This window comes from Canis lupus, chromosome 2 (assembly GCF_011100685.1).
Source record: "Canis lupus familiaris isolate Mischka breed German Shepherd chromosome 2, alternate assembly UU_Cfam_GSD_1.0, whole genome shotgun sequence".
NCBI classification, from domain to species: domain Eukaryota; kingdom Metazoa; phylum Chordata; class Mammalia; order Carnivora; family Canidae; genus Canis; species Canis lupus.
In genome coordinates this window covers 71,257,629-71,275,010 of record NC_049223.1, presented here as the reverse complement: position 1 = coordinate 71,275,010, position 17,382 = coordinate 71,257,629, and the positions used below count along the sequence as shown (strand labels likewise).

The 17,382-nt window shown below is 41.0% G+C and overlaps 1 protein-coding gene across 1 annotated transcript in view; it reads right to left on the bottom strand.

The window, feature by feature from the left end:
• The window catches only part of TAF12 (TATA-box binding protein associated factor 12), a 32,942-nt gene extending 16,599 nt beyond the window's left edge, over window positions 1-16,343 (bottom strand). Inside the window, exons 1-2 of the mRNA NM_001287043.1 lie at window positions 16,235-16,343; window positions 141-392 (exon numbers count right to left, since the gene is read on the bottom strand). Coding sequence (NP_001273972.1) covers window positions 141-308 — 168 coding nt within the window. The 5' untranslated portion in view covers window positions 309-392; window positions 16,235-16,343. The remainder of the gene's footprint in view (window positions 1-140; window positions 393-16,234) is intronic.
• Between the last annotated feature and the right edge of the window lie 1,039 nt (window positions 16,344-17,382).

Genomic DNA, 17,382 nt, shown 5'->3' with positions numbered 1-17,382 from the left:
AGAAGTCCAAAGGGAAAAAAAAGGCTTTCTTTTCCAGCTGAGAGGAAGAGGTAGCATCTGAGATCAACAACTCTCAAAGCATTACTGGTTCAAATCACAGATAAGAGATGCCTAGGAGAGCGAAAAGGAAGAGATGATACCTGATTGTTCTCAGGGCTGAGACGCCCTCCTGTCCCAGGAGTGCCTGGTATCTTTACCACTGTAGTGCTATTGGCCATGGAGCCTTGTGGAGGGGTGCTGGCTGGTTCCGGTTTTATGGATGAGAAATTGGAGAGGTTGATTAGGGCTGAGGGGCCAAACTGGTTCATAATCTGCCGAGCTTTGGACTTCAGCTCATAGAGCTTATCGAGATCCTGTTTCTTTTTGGAGCTGTGAGGACCAAGGCCAATCAACTGTAGAAGGAAAACAAGAGAACTAGCTCCAGAAACACCTTTAATAAAGGATAAGGTGTGAAAGTAAAATTATAGAAGGTCTGTCAGACTTGAAGGGTCTCCAGGGTAGCTGGGACAGTCACCATTTGGTACCTGTACATTAAAAATGGAGGGAATGAAGAATGTTCATTGCTCTCACCTCATATTTAGAAACCATCTCTTCTCCAAAAGTGAAATGAAATAGTCCACAAAATTAAATAAGGAAGAAAGTAAATGAAACGAGAAATCTATGTACAAAAATAAACTAGAATGAGTAAGACATTTTTGAAGACTTTGTAAAAATAGAATACTTGGTTAGGTACTACATGCATTATTTTTGAACAGCAAATAATGTTAAATTCAAATAAGTCATGGCACAATAACATACTTAAAACCCAGTCACAAAACTTAAGAAAACAGATTAGTTCATTTTGGCACTTCAAAACATGCTTAAATCTATGTCAGGTCTATGTCTAATAAACACAATTTTTAGCAACCGTTAAAAGTAAGCTGTTCTTTGTCATCAAGAGCAAATTTTCTCTGAGTGTTAGCACTCTTTTAAGTACATGCAGAGTCCCTAGCCTGGAGTAGCCAATACTCCTAAATTTTAAAGCCATGAAGTGGACTCTGTGGACAGCAGCTTTGGTGTCATCAAGATCAGAAGCACATTTACTGAGTTCTGCCAACAGTGGCCTCAACGAGCTTACTTACAGCTATCTGAGTGTCTAGATCTTTAATTACATCAGCAACGGCTGTGAGCCCGGTGAAATGAGAGGCAGCCATTTTCAAAAGCTACCTGTAAATGAACAACTGGCATCAACCACCACCCTTGCCACAGGACTATTTCAGTTGCGTGGCCTGGCACAACTTCACTGACCAGGATCCTAGCAAACTGGATGTGGCAAAACACATCCTTGTTCTTGTCTCCTATTCATACTGGACATCTCCATCTCTTTCACACACAACTTTTGAAATTAATGATGATTATAGTGATATAGATTCTCTTCCAATAAAACAATGTTCTATTGTTAGGAGTAAGCTAGCAGCATATGAAAACTTGCCAAAATGGTGAAACGAACCTGCAGGAATCATGGCAGTGGTTTTCAGAACTTGTTGAAGCTTAGCAACCTGAACGAATATATCTATACCCATCAACTCTTGCCCCCTATTGCTGAGTTCCTCCCCAGCAAACTAACTCTCTGAGAAATCACCTTTCCTGGTTTGCCCTTAATAAAAGCAACTAACTATGCACTGGTTAAGTGATCAACAGAAACTTGTCCAAGAGTCAGCTGAGGGGGACAGCAGAACATTGGGTCACCTGTTTGTTTTTTAACCATATGCTTTCTTTTTCCTTACCCATAAATGTTATTAATGGAAGAATCAGGATAGGGAAATATTGTTAACATGGTAATAATTCTGTAATGCTATAAAGCCAAACTATTTCCCCACAGCAAGCTATGAAAGAGCTTTATTAAAGATTATCAGTATGTTTACCATATTGAACATATTATACCTTTCAAATAACAGTCCCACAACCTTCAAGGGGCTTCCCAAATAGAACTGAGTATTGCTCAAAATAAGACTTTTTTTAAACAGGGATTTCCATATAATAGAGTTTCTATACTAAGACCTGTAGACAAAAAATAGCCTATCTTCTCAGCACCAAATATGAATAATCATTTATTAAATTAGGAATTAACCTGAGATGCCTGGGTGCCTCAGTGTATGAGTGTCTACCCTTGGCTCAGGGCCTGATCCTAAGACCCTGGGATCGAGTTCCACATCAGGCTACCTGTGGGAAGCCTGCTTCTCCCTCTGCCTGTGTCTCTGCCTCTCTCTCACTCTCTCATGAGTAAATAAAATCTTTTAAAAAATAAAAATAAAAATTTAGGAATTAACCTTAAAGAATCGCTCCAATGGCTGGCTATTAAGGAAATACAACGAATCCGTGCAATGTAAGAAAAATCTGAGTTTCTCCCTCAGAAACTAGCACTTTACTACACTGTTTTGCTGAAGAGCGAACAACAATACTTCTGCATTTTCAGTAATTCTGTATAAGCGAGCTACTTCTTTCATTAAAACAAAACAAAACGTGGGATCCCTGGGTGGCGCAGCGGTTTGGCGCCTGCCTTTGACCCAGGGCGCGATCCTGGAGACCCGGGATCGAATCCCACGTCAGGCTCCCAGTGCATGGAGCCTGCTTCTCCCTCTGCCTGTGTCTCTGCCTCTCCCTCTCTCTCTCTCTGTGACTATCATAAATAAATAAAAATTAAAAATAAATAAATAAAACAAAACAAAACGAAACAGATAATAACCAGACACTCATTACCAGACTGACACTGCCCTTAGTTTCCTAGACCATTCCTTTATTGGGTTGGATTTAAAATACTACATTCATTTTTTTAAAAAGATTTATTTATTTATTCGTGATAGACATAGAGAGAGAGAGACAGAGAGGCAAAGACACAGGAGGAGGGAGAAGCAGGTTCCATGCCAGGAGCCTGACGTGGGACTCGATCCCAGGACTCCAGGATCGCGCCCTGGGCCAAAGGCAGGCGCTAAACCACTGGGCCACCCAGGGATCTCCTAAAATACTACATTCAGATGGGTGATGATTACATGGGCTTATGTCAAATACATCACACTGAATATTTAAGATCCGTGCATTTTACTGTATATAAATCATACCACAATTAAGGACGATAAATCAAATCTCCCACCCCTCACCAAAATAAGTAAAGGATTATACTCTCAGGTAATTATCCCAGAAAAATGAATACTTGTGCTCCCACGCAAACCTATATACTAATGTTCATTCCATTTAGCAGAGGGAAAATATAGATCATTGAATAAATTATGGTATATGAGTACATCTGGAAAACATCTGGTTCATGTTTAAAATTTAAATATTTGATCCACCTGGAATGAGAGGGGACTATATATTCCTCCCTTCATACTCTCCTCTATATTTGTTGGATCAAATATTTAAACCTTAAATATAAAATAATATGCTAGAATATAGGAGATTTTTTAAAATTCTGAAATCTAAACCTCTCATTTTGTACAAAAACTAATTCAAAATGGATCATAGACTTTATTATTTTTTTAAAGATTTTATTTTATTTTTTAAAAATTTTTATTTATTTATGATAGTCACAGAGAGAGAGAGAGAGAGAGAGAGAGGCAGAGACACAGGCAGATGGAGAAACAGGCTCCATGCACCGGGAGCCCGATGTGGGATTCGATCCCAGGTCTCCAGGATCGCGCCCTGGGCCAAAGACAGGCGCCAAACCGCTGCGCCACCCAGGGATCCCATAGACTTTATTATTATTATTATTTTAAGATTCTGTTTATTTGAGAGAGAGGGAGAGAGATAGAGAGAGCACAAGCATGGGGGAGAGGGAGAAGCAAGTTCCCTGCTGAGCCAGGAACCTGATGTGGGGCTCGATTCCAGGACCCTGAGACCACAACCTGAGCCAAAAGCAGACACTTAATCAACTGAGCCATCAAGGCACCCCGGATCATAAACTTTATTTTTTTTAAATTTTTATTTATTTATGATAGTCACAGAGAGAGAGAGAGAGAGAGAGAGAGGCAGAGACATAGGCAGAGGGAGAAGCAGGCTCCATGCACCGGGAGCCCGATGTGGGATTTGATCCCGGGTCTCCAGGATCGCGCCCTGGGCCAAAGGCAGGCGCCAAACCACTGCGCTACCCAGGGATCCCCGGGATCATAAACTTTAAAGTAAAATGTACAACTAATAAAACTTTTAGGAAAAAAATCTTTGGGCTCTAGCTAGGCAAGGTTCTTAGACTTGACACCAAATGCACAATCAATAAAAGGAAATGCTGGAAAATTGGCCCTCATCAAAATAAAAGTTTCTTCTGTGAAAGCCCCATGTGGAAAGGATAAAAAGACAAGATATAGACTATGAGAAAATATTTACAAAGTACATATCAAACAAAAGACTTGTAACCAGAATGCGTAAAGAACTCTCAAAACTCAACGGTTTTTTTTTTAAGTAATTCAGTCACAAAACGGAGAGAAGATACGAACAGACATTTCACCAAAGATACACAGATGGCAAATGAAGTACAGGAAAAGATGTTCAACATCTTCAGTTACTAAGGAAAGGGCAAATTAACCCTGCAATGAGGTGGCTCATCCGCCTAAGTGTCTGCATTAGGCTGGGGTCATGATCCCAGGGTTCTGGGATCAGGCCCAACATGGGGCTCCCTGCCTGCTTCTCCTCCTCCCTCTGCTTGTGCGCTCTCTCTAATAAATGAATAAATAAAATCTTAAAAAAAAGATCTGCAGTGAGATAAAACCACACATCTATCAGTATGACTAAAATAAAAAATAGTGATAGCACCAATGTTGACAAGGATGAAGAGAAACTGGATCACTGGTACATTGCCAGTGGGAATGGAAACAGTATAGCCACTCTGTAAAAATAGTTTGCAGTTTCTTAAAAAATTTAAGTATGTACTATCACAGAGGAGCCAAAAGAGACATGAAGACAAATGGAAAAACTAAGATCTGAATAAATCATGGACTTCAGTTAATAATACCGAACCGATGATACTGAACCAATAATACTGAACCAATACATCAATATTGGTTCATTACTTGGAACAAATGTGCCCTACTAATGTAAGATGTTATTATGGAGAAACTCGGTGCAGAGTGTACAGAAACTGTATTATCTTTCCAATTTTTCTATAAAGCTAAAACTGTTCTAAGAAATAGTTCATTTTAAAAAGAAAAAGGGAGGGGGGCCCCAGTGGCTCAGCGGTTTAGCGCCGCCTTCAGCCTGGGGTGTGATCCTGGTGACCCGGGATCGAGTCCCATTTCGGGCTCCCTGCATGGAGCCCGCTTCTCCCTCTGCCTGTGTTTCTGCCTCTCTCTCCCTGTGTCTCTCATGAATAAATAAATAAAATATTAAAAATAAATAAATAAATAAATGAAAAAGGGAGGAGCATCTGGCTGGCTTAGTCAATAGGGCATGCAACTCTTTTTTTAAAGATTTATTTTAGAGAGAGGCAGATTAGTGAGGCTGTCAGGGACTGGGTGGCAGGGAACCAGATGTGGTTATAAAAGGGCAATAGGAGGACCTTTGTGATGGAATCATCATCTGTAATGATGGATTAAAGAATCTACAAAAAAAATACTCTGGTTTCTTTTCAGATTGAATAAATCTTTCGCCTTTTGCTAAAAAAAATAATAATCTACAAAAATGACTAAATTGTATAGACTTAATCCATATACACCCACAAATGAATACAAGTAAAACTAGGTAAATCTGAGTAAGACTGGTGAATTATACCAATGTTGATATCCTGATTGTCACAGTAGACAACAATCTTTCAAAACGTTACCATTGGGGAAAACTGAGCAAAGTTCACAAGGGAATTCTCTGTATTATTTCTTTTTTTTTTTTTTTTTTAATTTTTTTAAGGTATTTATTTATTTATTTATGATAGTCACAGAGAGAGAGAGAGGCAGAGACACAGGCAGAGGGAGAAGCAGGCTCCATGCACCGGGAGCCCGACGTGGGATTCGATCCCGGGTCCCCAGGATCGCGCCCCGGGCCAAAGGCAGGCGCCAAACCGCTGCGCCATCCAGGGATCCCTCTGTATTATTTCTTATTGACTGTGCATAGATCTACAATTGTCTCAACTTTTAAAAACAGGAAAAAATATTCTCAGCAGTAAATGAAAAGCACTTCTCACAGGCGCCTGGGTGTGTCAGTTAAGCTGCCAACTCTTGAGTTTCGCCCAGGTCATGAGCTCGGGATTGTGGGATCATGTCCTGCATCAGGCTCGTGGAGTCCATTTGGGATTCTCTTTCTCTTTCTTGCACGCCCTGACCCCTGCTCGTGTTCCCACTCACTTGGCCTCTTTCTCTCTCTCTAAATAAATCAAATCTTTAAAAAGAGAGAGAGAGAGACAGAGAGAGAGAAGCCCTCCTAAAGATGATGCAAAGCCCAGGAGCCATAAAAGACTGACATGTTCAATCATATAAAAAAAAAAATGCTTGAAAAATAAATAAATAGGGATGCCTGGGTGGCTCAGTGGTTGTGCATCTGCCTTCGGCATGGGTCATGATCCCGGAGTCCCCAGATTGAGTCCCACATCGGGCTCCCTGCATGGAGCCTGCTTCTCCCTCTGCCTATGTCTTTGCCACCACCCCTCCTTAATAAATAAATAAATCTTTTTAAAAAAGAAAAATGAAAAGAAAGAAAAACAAATTTTATATAAAAATTAAAATGTCTGCATGGCAACAAACATAATAAAGTTAAAGGACAAAAGACAAACTAGCAAAAATATATGGAATGTATCAAAGACAAAGGACTAATTTCTGTTACATATAAAAAATACCTAAACTTCAATAAGCACCCAAACACCCAAAGAAAAATTGCAAAACAAACCAAAAAAACAAACAAAAAACCCCAACAGTACAATAAATTAAAATAGTCCTTAAAGGTACGAAATAATCCTTATTCTCATTCATAATAAAAATACAAATTAGAACCATTCTTCCGGGCAGCCCTGGTGGCTCAGCAGTTTAGCACTGCCTTCAGCCCAGGGCCTGATCCCGGAGACCCAGGATCGAGTCCCGCATCGGGCTCCCTGCATAGAGTCTGCTTCTCCCTCTGCCTGTGTCTCTGCTTCTCTCTCTCTCTCTCTCTCTTTCTGTGTCTCTCATGAATAAATAAATAAAATCTTTAAAAAAAAAAAATCTTCCTTTGGCAATGATGAAAAAGTTGTATACATATTGTTTGAAAGTTTTATAAAGAAATAGTCATTTCACACATTGTTGGACAGGAGGGGGAGGATATTAAATTTGTTGGTCTCTACAAACAGCTACTTGGCAGTACTACCATAATTAGAAAAGATGTATTAGGGTATCTAGGTGGCTCAGTCAGTTGAGTGTCTGATTCTTGATTTGGCTCATGTCATGATTCAAAGTCATGAGATCAAGCCCCAAGTTGGGCTCCATGCTGTGCATGGAGCCTGCTTAAGATTCTCTCCCTCAAAAAAAAAAAAAAAAAAAAATTCTCTCACTCTGGCATTCCCTCACCCTGCTCACACGTGTTCTCTCTTAAAAAAAAAAAAAAAAAAAAAAAAAAGCAAAACATATTGTTTTGATCCCATAGTTCCATCTTTATTTTTAAAGATTTTATTTATTTATTCATGAGAGACAGAAAGAGAGACAGAGAGAGAGGCAGAGACACAAGCAGGCTCCACGCAGGGAGCCTGATGTGGGACTCGATCCTGGGTCTCCAGGATCACGCCCTGGGATGAAGGCAGGCGCTAAACCGCTGAGCCACCCAGGCTGCCCCCATAGTTCCATCTTTAGCAATTTATATTATAGTTGGACTTTTAAAAAAATATTTTATTTATTCATGAGAGAATAACACACACACACAGCGGCAGAGACACAGGCAGAGAGAGGGAGAAGCAGGCTCCACGCAGGGAGCCTGACGTGGGACTTGATCCTGGGTCTCCAAGATCACGACTTGGACTGAAGGCAGCGCTAAACTGCTGAGCCACCCGGGGCTGTCCTATAGTTGGGCTTCTATGTAAAGGTTTCAATTAGCAATAATCGGCCTCCGATAAACGTCATTGGCTATGATACTTCCACTGTGCCAAGCTTGGACTTCTATGTAAACAGAATACTATACATGTGAGGAATATCAACCTAAATGTCCATCAAACGTGATGTAGCTGGGGATCCCTGGGTGGCGCAGCGGTTTGGTGCCTGCCTTTGGCCCAGGGCGCGATCCTGGAGATCTGGGATCGAATCCCACGTCGGGCTCCCGGTGCATGGAGCCTGCTTCTCCCTCTAACTCTCTCTCTCTCTCTCTCTGTGTGACTATCATAAATTTTAAAAAATTAAAAAAAAAAAGTGATGTAGCTAAATAGGGGTGCCTGCGTGGCTCAGTCACTTAAGCGTCTGCCTCTGGCTTAGGTCATGATCCTGGAGTTCTGGGCTCAGAGGGGACTCTGATTCTACCTCTTCCTCTGCCCCTCTCCCCATTCGTGTTCTCAGGCTCACTCATTCACACTCTCAAATAAATAAATAAAATCTTTAAAAAAAAACTGATCTAGTTAAATAAATTAAGGTATAACCACATAGTGAAATATATTGAAAAGTGTAAGACTCATGGAAATATTAAGCTGAATGAAAGAATCCAGGACTGCCTGGCTGGCTCAGTCAGAAGAGCACACGACTCTTGATCTCGGTCGTGAGTTCAAGCCCCATGTTGGGTGTAGAGTTACTTAAATAAAATTTTAAAAATTAAAAAAAATAATAAATGAAAGAATTCAGTCAAAAAGACCACATGTTAAAAAAAAAGGACCACATGTATGATTCCATTTATATGAAATGTCCAGAATAGACAAATCTACACACACAGAAAGTAGATTAGTGGTTGCCAGGGCGGAGGGGGGTAGGAGAGGGATAGGGATTGACTGCTGATAATAGAGGATTTTAGGGGGGATAAAAATAATCTGAAATTAGATTATGATGATAACTGCACAACCCTGAATATCCAAAAATGCCACTGAACCGTACATCTGATAATTGTGAATTGTATGATATGTGAATAGCATCTCAATAAAACTGCTTTGGAAAAACAAGGAAGCTCATGAAGTGACCTTTAAGATACACTGTTCATTGAAAATGCAAGGTATAGGGATCCCTGGGTGGCGCAGCGGTTTAGCGCCTGCCTTTGGACCAGGGTGCGATCCTGGAGACCCGGGATCAAATCCCACGTCAAGCTCCCGGCATGGAGCCTGCTTCTCCCTCTGCCTATGTCTCTGACTCTCTCTCTCTCTCTGTGACTATCATAAATAAATAAATAAATAAATAAATAAATAAATAAATAAGAAAATGCAAGGTATGGAAGAGTATAATTTGTTGTCATTTATTAAAAGACAAAAAAAGACATATAATTGTAAATGCATAAATTATTCCTGGAAAGATACATAAACTGATAACAGCAATTATCTTGGTGGGGAGGGGAACGGTAGTATCTGGGTGGCCTATGAGACCAAAGGGGAATATTTACTTTTCATTATACACCTCAAATTCTGCATATGTTATCTATGAAAAAAGAATTAGCATACTATTGGATTTGTTTCCTCTGAAAAAATAGGTAATTCTGACAACTGTTTTTAAAAATATAACAAAAAATCGGGGCGCCTGGATGGCTCAGTTAGTCGAGTGATCGACTCTTCATTTCAGCTCAGGTTATGATTTCAGGGTCAAGGGATCACACTCTGTTGGGCTCCGTGCTCAGCAGGGAGTCTGTTTGAGATTCTCTCTCCCGTCCCTCTGCCTTTCCCCTACATTGCACATGTCTAAGATTAAAAAAAAAAATCTTAAAAATAACAAAAAAATATATCAGTAACAACAAAAATGAACATTAATTTATATCTCACACCTTATACAAAAACAAACTCAAAAGTGATCACAGACTTAAAAATAGAAAACTATAAAACTTTTACAAGAAAGCACAGGGAAGGGATGCCTGGGTGGCTCAGCGGTTTGAGTGTCTGCCTTTGGCTCAGGGTGTGGTCCCAGAGTCTCAGGATCGAGTCCCACCCACATCAGGTTCCTTGCATGGAGCCTGCTTCTCCCTCTGCCTGTCTCTCTCTCTCTCTCTCTCATGAATAAATGAATAAAATCTTTTATTTTTTTTTTGAATAAAATCTTTTAAAAAGACAAAAGACTAAGTCTTTTGACTTAGTCATATGTCAAATGACTTTATGACTTATGACTTTAGTCATAGACTAAAAGAAAATATTTACAAATTACATATCTGACAAACAACTTGTATCCAGGATATGTAAAGAACTCTCAAAATTAAACAATAAGAAAACAAACAGCCCAATTAAAAAATGGGCAAAAATTCTGAACAGATCCCTCACCTAAGAAGATATACAGATGGCAAATAAACACATGAAAAGATACTCAATATCATTAGTCATCTGGGAAATGCAATTAGGCAAATGAGTAACCACTAAATACTATTAGAATAATAAAATTTTTGTTAAATAGACAAGTGCTGGAGAAGTAATTGAATAACTGAAAACGTCATATATTTCTGTGTGAATGTAAAATGGTACAATCTCTTTGGAAAACTTTGGAAGTTTTTTTTTTTTTTTCTCGAGATCTTATATATTTATCTGAGAGACAGGGAGAAAGAGTGACATACCACAAGTGGGGTAGAGGGGCAAAGGGAGAAGCTGACTCCCTGACAAGCAGAGAGCCTGACTCAGGGCTGGATCTTAGGACCTGGGGATCATGACCTGAGTGGAAGGCAGATGCCTGACCAACTGAGCTATCTAAGCACCCCGGTTTGGCAGTTTTTCTTTTTCCTTTTTTTTTTTTTTTTTTTTTAAGATTTTATTCATCCATTCATGAGAGACACAGAGAAAGAGAGAGGCAGAGACATAGGCAGAGGGAGAGGGAGAAGCAGGCTCCACGCAGGGAGCCCAATGTGGGACTTGATCCCGGGACTCCAGGACCAAGCCCTGGGCTGAAGGCAGACGCTCAACCACTGAGCCACCCAGGCATCCCGGCAGTTTCTTATAAAGTTAAATATATAGGGTTGCCTGGGTGGCTTAAGCGTCCTGCCTTCAGCTCAGGTCATGATCCCAGGACCTTGGGGATCAAGCCTCACATCGGGCTCCTTGCTCAGTGGGGAGCCTGCTTCTTCCTCCCCTTCTGCCTGCCTCCCTCTCCCCCTCCTTGTGCTCTGTCAAATAAATAAAATCTTTAAAAAAATGTTAAATATATACTTATATGACCCAGTAATCCCACTCTTTGGTATTTACCCTAAAGAAATAAAAACTTATATTCAACAAAAATTGGTATGTGAATGTTTATAGCAACATTATTTATAACTGTCAAAAGCTGGAAACAATCCAGTATCCTTCAATGGGTGAACTATGACTATATATCCATACAATGGAATACTACTTAGCAATAGTAAGAACTACTGATATGTGCAACAACATGGATAATCTCAAATGCATATGCTAAGTGGAAGAGGCAAGACTCAAAAGGCTACTAACTGTATGATTCCATTTATATGACACTCTGGAAAAGGCAAAACTATATGGATGGAGAGAACAGATTAGTAGTTGCCAGTGGCTTGGGGTAGGCTAGGATTGGACTACAAAGGAGCAGCATAAAGGAAATTTTGGGGGTGGTGGAACTTTTAGGTAAGAGTGTTATGGTGCTTATGTGACAGTATGCATTTGTCACAACTCATAGAACTGTACCCTCATAAGGGTGGATTTTTGGTACGGAAATTTAAAAATAAAACATCACAACAATTCTGAAATGGTCAGTGCCTCCACTTCCAAATTACCTGTTTACTGACAACTTTCATCAAGTCAAATTATGGATGATGCTGACCAAGCACAATGGAATGAAGTGACTGTAAATAACCTGAATTCTATTATGTAATATACCATGGTTGCCTTTGGGCTACTCAAATTTCTAATGCTCACTTACTTGGAATGCCAAGAAATAGGGAAGTAGTACAGTGTAAAAACAAAGACATTAACTGTGGGACAGTTAACAATTATAATAGTAAACTAGCATTTACTATGTGGAAATCACACGCTATGGGATTTACAAAATAAGTCCAGAAAGTCCATGCCCCAGTTATCAAGAGTAAAAATTATTTAGTAATTTTATCAAAACAAGATTATGTGGCTGGGAGTTCAATTAAATACTGGGTCTAGGGATCCCTGGGTGGCGCAGCGGTTTGGCGCCTGCCTTTGGCCCAGGGAGCGATCCTGGAGACCCGGGATTGAATCCCACATCGGGCTCCCGGTGCATGGAGCCTGCTTCTCCCTCTGCCTGTGTCTCTGCCTCTCTCTCTCTCTCTCTCTGTGACTATCATAAAAAACAAACAAACAAACAAACAAACAAATAAATAAATAAATACTGGGTCTATCCACCCTCCCCTTTACCAGCTGCATTTAAACTATGGTTGACAGGCTCAGGACAACAAGCCCTAACTGCTTTTCCTTCTAACAGCTTGTACCTCAAACAAAAACCGAGTTATAACTCTATTACTGTATAAAGAGGATCTGATTTTTCAGAGGGTAAGAGATGTGGGGATGGCTTGTATTAGTTATAAGACCATACCTTTTAGAGACATCTGTTCCATTAACAGATTTTTTTTTTAAGATTTTATTTCTAAGTTTACACCCAATATTGGGGGCTTGAACTTAAAATCTTGAGATCAAAAATTGCATGCTCCTCCATCTGAGCCAGCCAAGCACCCTACAGATTCCCTCCCTTTAAAATATATATATTTTTTTAAGTGAAGAGAGTAAGGGAGTAGAAGACCAGATTGTCTTTAAAACCCTTTAACTTCTGAAATGTTTAGGAGTTATTTAAACAAATGCTGGGGTGAAGGAGACTACCAGGATGATAGCATAAAAGCCCTATCATTGTGGTGACTGACTTAACTTAATGACTGGGTTTTCTACCTGTTTCTCTCCTCACTGCTTCTAGATGTATCTAAATGAACTCCTATTTCCCAGCCTAAAAAAAAAAAAAAAAAAAAAAATCAACTAATTGCATTCTGTAAGACTTGAGAGCAACAGAAACATGGAATTTTTTTCCCACTAGTTCTTTGACTAGTTTGGTCCCATTTAGGTAGTTTTGATTTAACAGAAAGGCAGTAGAGTGATCAAGGGCATGGACTCTGGTGGCAGTGTCTGGGTTCAAGTACCAACTCTGCCACTTATTAATTAGCTTTATGTCCCTGAGCAAGTTATCTAATCTCTTTATGCCTAAATAATTTCCTCATTTGAAAAATTTAGTCATAAAGTATATCTCATGGGATTATTGTGACAATATATTGAGATTCTGTATATAAAGCACCTTGAAGAGTGCCCGGCACATGGAAAGTACAAATAAATGTTTGCTAATATTATATAATATACATGCTCTTCTTTTCTAGATCTTAGTTCTAAAAAATCAGCATATTAAAACTAAAAGGTTTTCCCATTGTAGTATGTGATATGGCCTCCTATAACCATTTTTTTTACTATAGACATTAAAAAAAAAAACAACAGTGACTAAAAAATAAAATGGTAGTGGTAAATAGTCAACAAGAGGCTGATGAGGGGTACTATGGCATAGGGAAGACTGAAGTCAAGAGGGTTGGGTATCATCCTACTTCTGCCACTGTGTTATGTAAGCTTCCTTTGACCAGAGTTTCTACATCTATAATTGAGTAGGATCAGACAAATTTTAAAATCCCTTCTGGCTTTAAGAATTAATGTAAGATTTTCAGATTAAGTTCATATGTACCAATTTCAGTTTGTCTTCTGCACCCAGCGCACCTGTACTGCACGTACAGTACAATCTAAACACTGCTGGAATCTTATCTCCAAAGTATCTGGGGGCTTTCCATGAAGACTGCAGGTCAAAAGTAATATGTTCTATATTCATATCTGCTCTAACAATGATTTTCTGATCAGGTCCTTTGAAATACTATTATAATAACTCAATGCTAGAGCCACAAATGAGTGAAATAAGTACATTTTGCAAATGTAAATGAGGATATTAACTCAGGAATAAGTTACCATTAATTAAACCATCAAGTACTTTGAAATGGTGGCATGGGCATGCTTTACTTCATAATTTGGTGTAAGTTTTTATCACTTGCATACAGTAGAGGCATTTGCAAATAGTCTAACCCTTTGGGAGAAAACAATAGTTTCAGCTAAGTTAGCCCAATTTCCCTGATCATCTACTTCATGTTACAATTAATTGTAAAGTTAATCCAACTTAAGTTCTTGTTCTTCAATTTGGTCTTTCTTGGCCTCTTCAATTTAAAATTAAATATATCTTACTCTATTGTGAAGAAAAGCTCTATTCAGGTCCCATTTTTCTATCTTGACTGCCTTATGCTTATTTAAAAACACAGTAATTTAGTTCTCCTCAAATACTACACTAGACAAGGACCCTAACAAGTTATAGTACTTGACATTAAGAGACATCTTAAAGAGGAGGAGAGTGCTTTCATTCAATGATATGTTCTGTATAACTCTTATTTCTATTTTGTTGATGGGCAAACTGATATATGGAGAAGAATTCAATTAGAAAAGTTGAAAAAAAGTTAGTCAAACACATAACTGGGTTTGACTGGGGCTGGGTCACTTAGTACCATGTGTTTTCAGGCAGGGTGACTTAATCTCTCGGAATCAATTTCCGTATCTGTATGATGGGACTCCCAACATCTAACCCGTGGGGCTGTGATAATTAAATGATACAACATTTGGAAGTGCTTATGATGGTGCCTAATTGGTCTGAGTAGGTTTCAGTAAAAGATATTATTGAAGGGAAGTGACTGGCCCAAGTATCCCTGACATTTTTACCTAAAAGCAGCCACCTCCAGTAAATGCTTATACTAAAAATACAGGATACAACTTACTTAACTTCAACTTTCCAAACAGCTTACTGTATTTCTTTGGGTGGACGGATGGGTTTAAAGGTTCTCTCAACTGGTTAAGTGAGATTCATGGTATCGAGGTCAATATAGTGACAAGCCTCAAAGTACTCAATTTGTAAAAATTTCCCTCTTGAGTCTGACGTTAAAGCAAAGATTCCAGAAGCATGTTTTCAAGGATATTAGCCAAGGTTCTCCTACTTCCTGGGCACAGCAGGGTACTATTATCAAAATTATGATCTAATCAATCATTGCCTCACCTCCATCCTGTGCCTTCTTTGGACCTTAGCCTCTTTACATATAAAACAGGAGTTTAAAAAAGATTATCTTTCTGGGCCATCCTGTCCTCCCGTCTAACATTCTTTGGTTTGATATGCAGAGATCTGTGCTCCATCAGGGTCGAGTGGAATGGTATTTAAAGCACTTATCGAGCATAGAACTGAGTTCAAACGGCTTCGACTTCACATCAGAGCTTCGTTAAGAATGAAGCAGAAAACGGAGATGCTTGCATGTGGGCTTTCCTAGATAAAGTATCTGACACAAGAAAAGCCTGCCAAACGCCGAGCAGGCAGCGCGAAGGAAGGGTCTTCTTCCCCTGAATACATCCTTTACCACTCAGGATTCAGAGAATGTGATGGGGAAAGAAAAAAAAAAAAAAAGAAAAGAAAAAAGAAAAAAGAAAAAAACGGATCCCTAGATCTTTTCCAAACTCTCTCCCTTTCCCTTGGAGGCTGATCTCCTCGCAGCCATGACCCCTTACACTCCCCGCTTTGGGGGAGCTCGGGTCCTCACTGCCCGGTTCCCTCAGGTACTTCGGAGTCTCCAAGCCCTGATCCCGTCCCCAGAGAAGCCCATCTTCACTGCCCGCTGCGGTTCCTTCCAAACCCAAGTGTTCTCTGAGTCCTCGCTGCCCTGTTTCTGAATCCTTAGGAGCGTGGATCTTCACTGTCCCGCTTCTGTCTCTTAGGAGCCCAAGTCCTCGCGGCTCCGCTCTTACCCTTCGGAAGCCCGTGTCTTCACGCCCCTTTCCGTTCCGACCCTCTCCTCTCGAGGAGCACGGGTCCTCACAATCCTGTCCCTCGCACCCCGCTTTCCATCAGGTGCCGGGGAACTCACATCCATCCCCGTTCCCTAAGTCCCGTCTCCAGCCCCGGTCCCCACAGCCGCGTCTTCTCCGAGCCCCGAGCCCCTTAGTCCCGTCCCAACAGCCTGATTCCTCGCACAACCCGGTCTCCTCCACAACCTGGTTCTTCAAACACTGACCCACTGTGGGTCTGGGTCCTGACTCCCTCCTCCCGCTCTTCTTCCTCAACTGCCAGGGCCCAAGACTCACAGGCAGCAGCGTCTATCTCCCCATGATATGCGGAGACTGCCCCAGTGAAGCGTTCGTCTCAGCAGCCGGTCCGACTGCTCGGCCCTCCCCGAGTACTTCCGGCACCGCTCCCCGCCTCCAACCCGGAAACGCGCGGCTCTTCCGGCCGGCGGGCGCGCGCCTGGCTTGCGCAGGCGCAGACTGCCCTCTGACACGTGGTCGCGGTCCTGGGCAGTTACTGCGCTCCGGCCGCGGTGGTTTTTCCTGCTGGTGGTTGACTGGCAGCGTGGGCGAGCCCTTCGCCCTCTAGCCAGGTGTTAGGAACCGTGCCCTGGCTGCTTCTTGCCGTCTCTGCCTGTCGTATTATCGCAAGCACTACCGGTAATTGACGCCTTCCGAGGGTCGAGAGGTCGCCATTTTTAGTTGGTGCCTTTATCTTGATTTCGGGACAGAGATACCACCTGGGACCGCATCACCCCGTACGTAATCCTGTTGCTCCTCAACAAGGGAATTGGCAACGCAACAACCTGGAGACGAGACACCGTTTGTACCTGTGGATTGGCGGCGACTCATAATATCAATGGAGTGTTTGCTGTCATCCAGGAATTTTGCTCAGCCCTTCCGATGTATCTATCATTTATTTAATCTTTTAAAGAAAACCCGTGAGAGATTAAGGTTCTAGCTGTGCAGTCTCAACCTGAACTCAGAAGTCTCCCTGTAAAGCCCGATTCTGTCGTGTATGTAACCATTGAACTGATGGTTTTGGTTTTTCTAGCAAGCGCTTTGGGATAATTTTATTTTTAACCCTATGTCAGGTGATAGGCATGTAAGACCCAGTCCTAGCCAATGTGGCATTTACCCTAAGATGAAGAAGAACCCACAAACGTAAAAGAATGTACAAAGGGTTGTGACAGCCCAAAGTGAGCCATGGTAACTGTCCACAGTAATCAGAAGAGATGTCTCCCGCCTGTATGTATCAGTGCAGTAACCTGCCCTTCTTGTCTCTCTCTCTCTCTCTCTTTTTTTTTTTTTTTGTAATGTCTATATCCCACATAGGGTTCAAACCCAACCCTGAAAGTCTCACACTCTTCTGAGCCAGCCAGGTGCCCCAGTGCCCTCCTTGTCTTTTTATCTTAAAATCCCACCAAACTCCCATTCCAGTCACCATC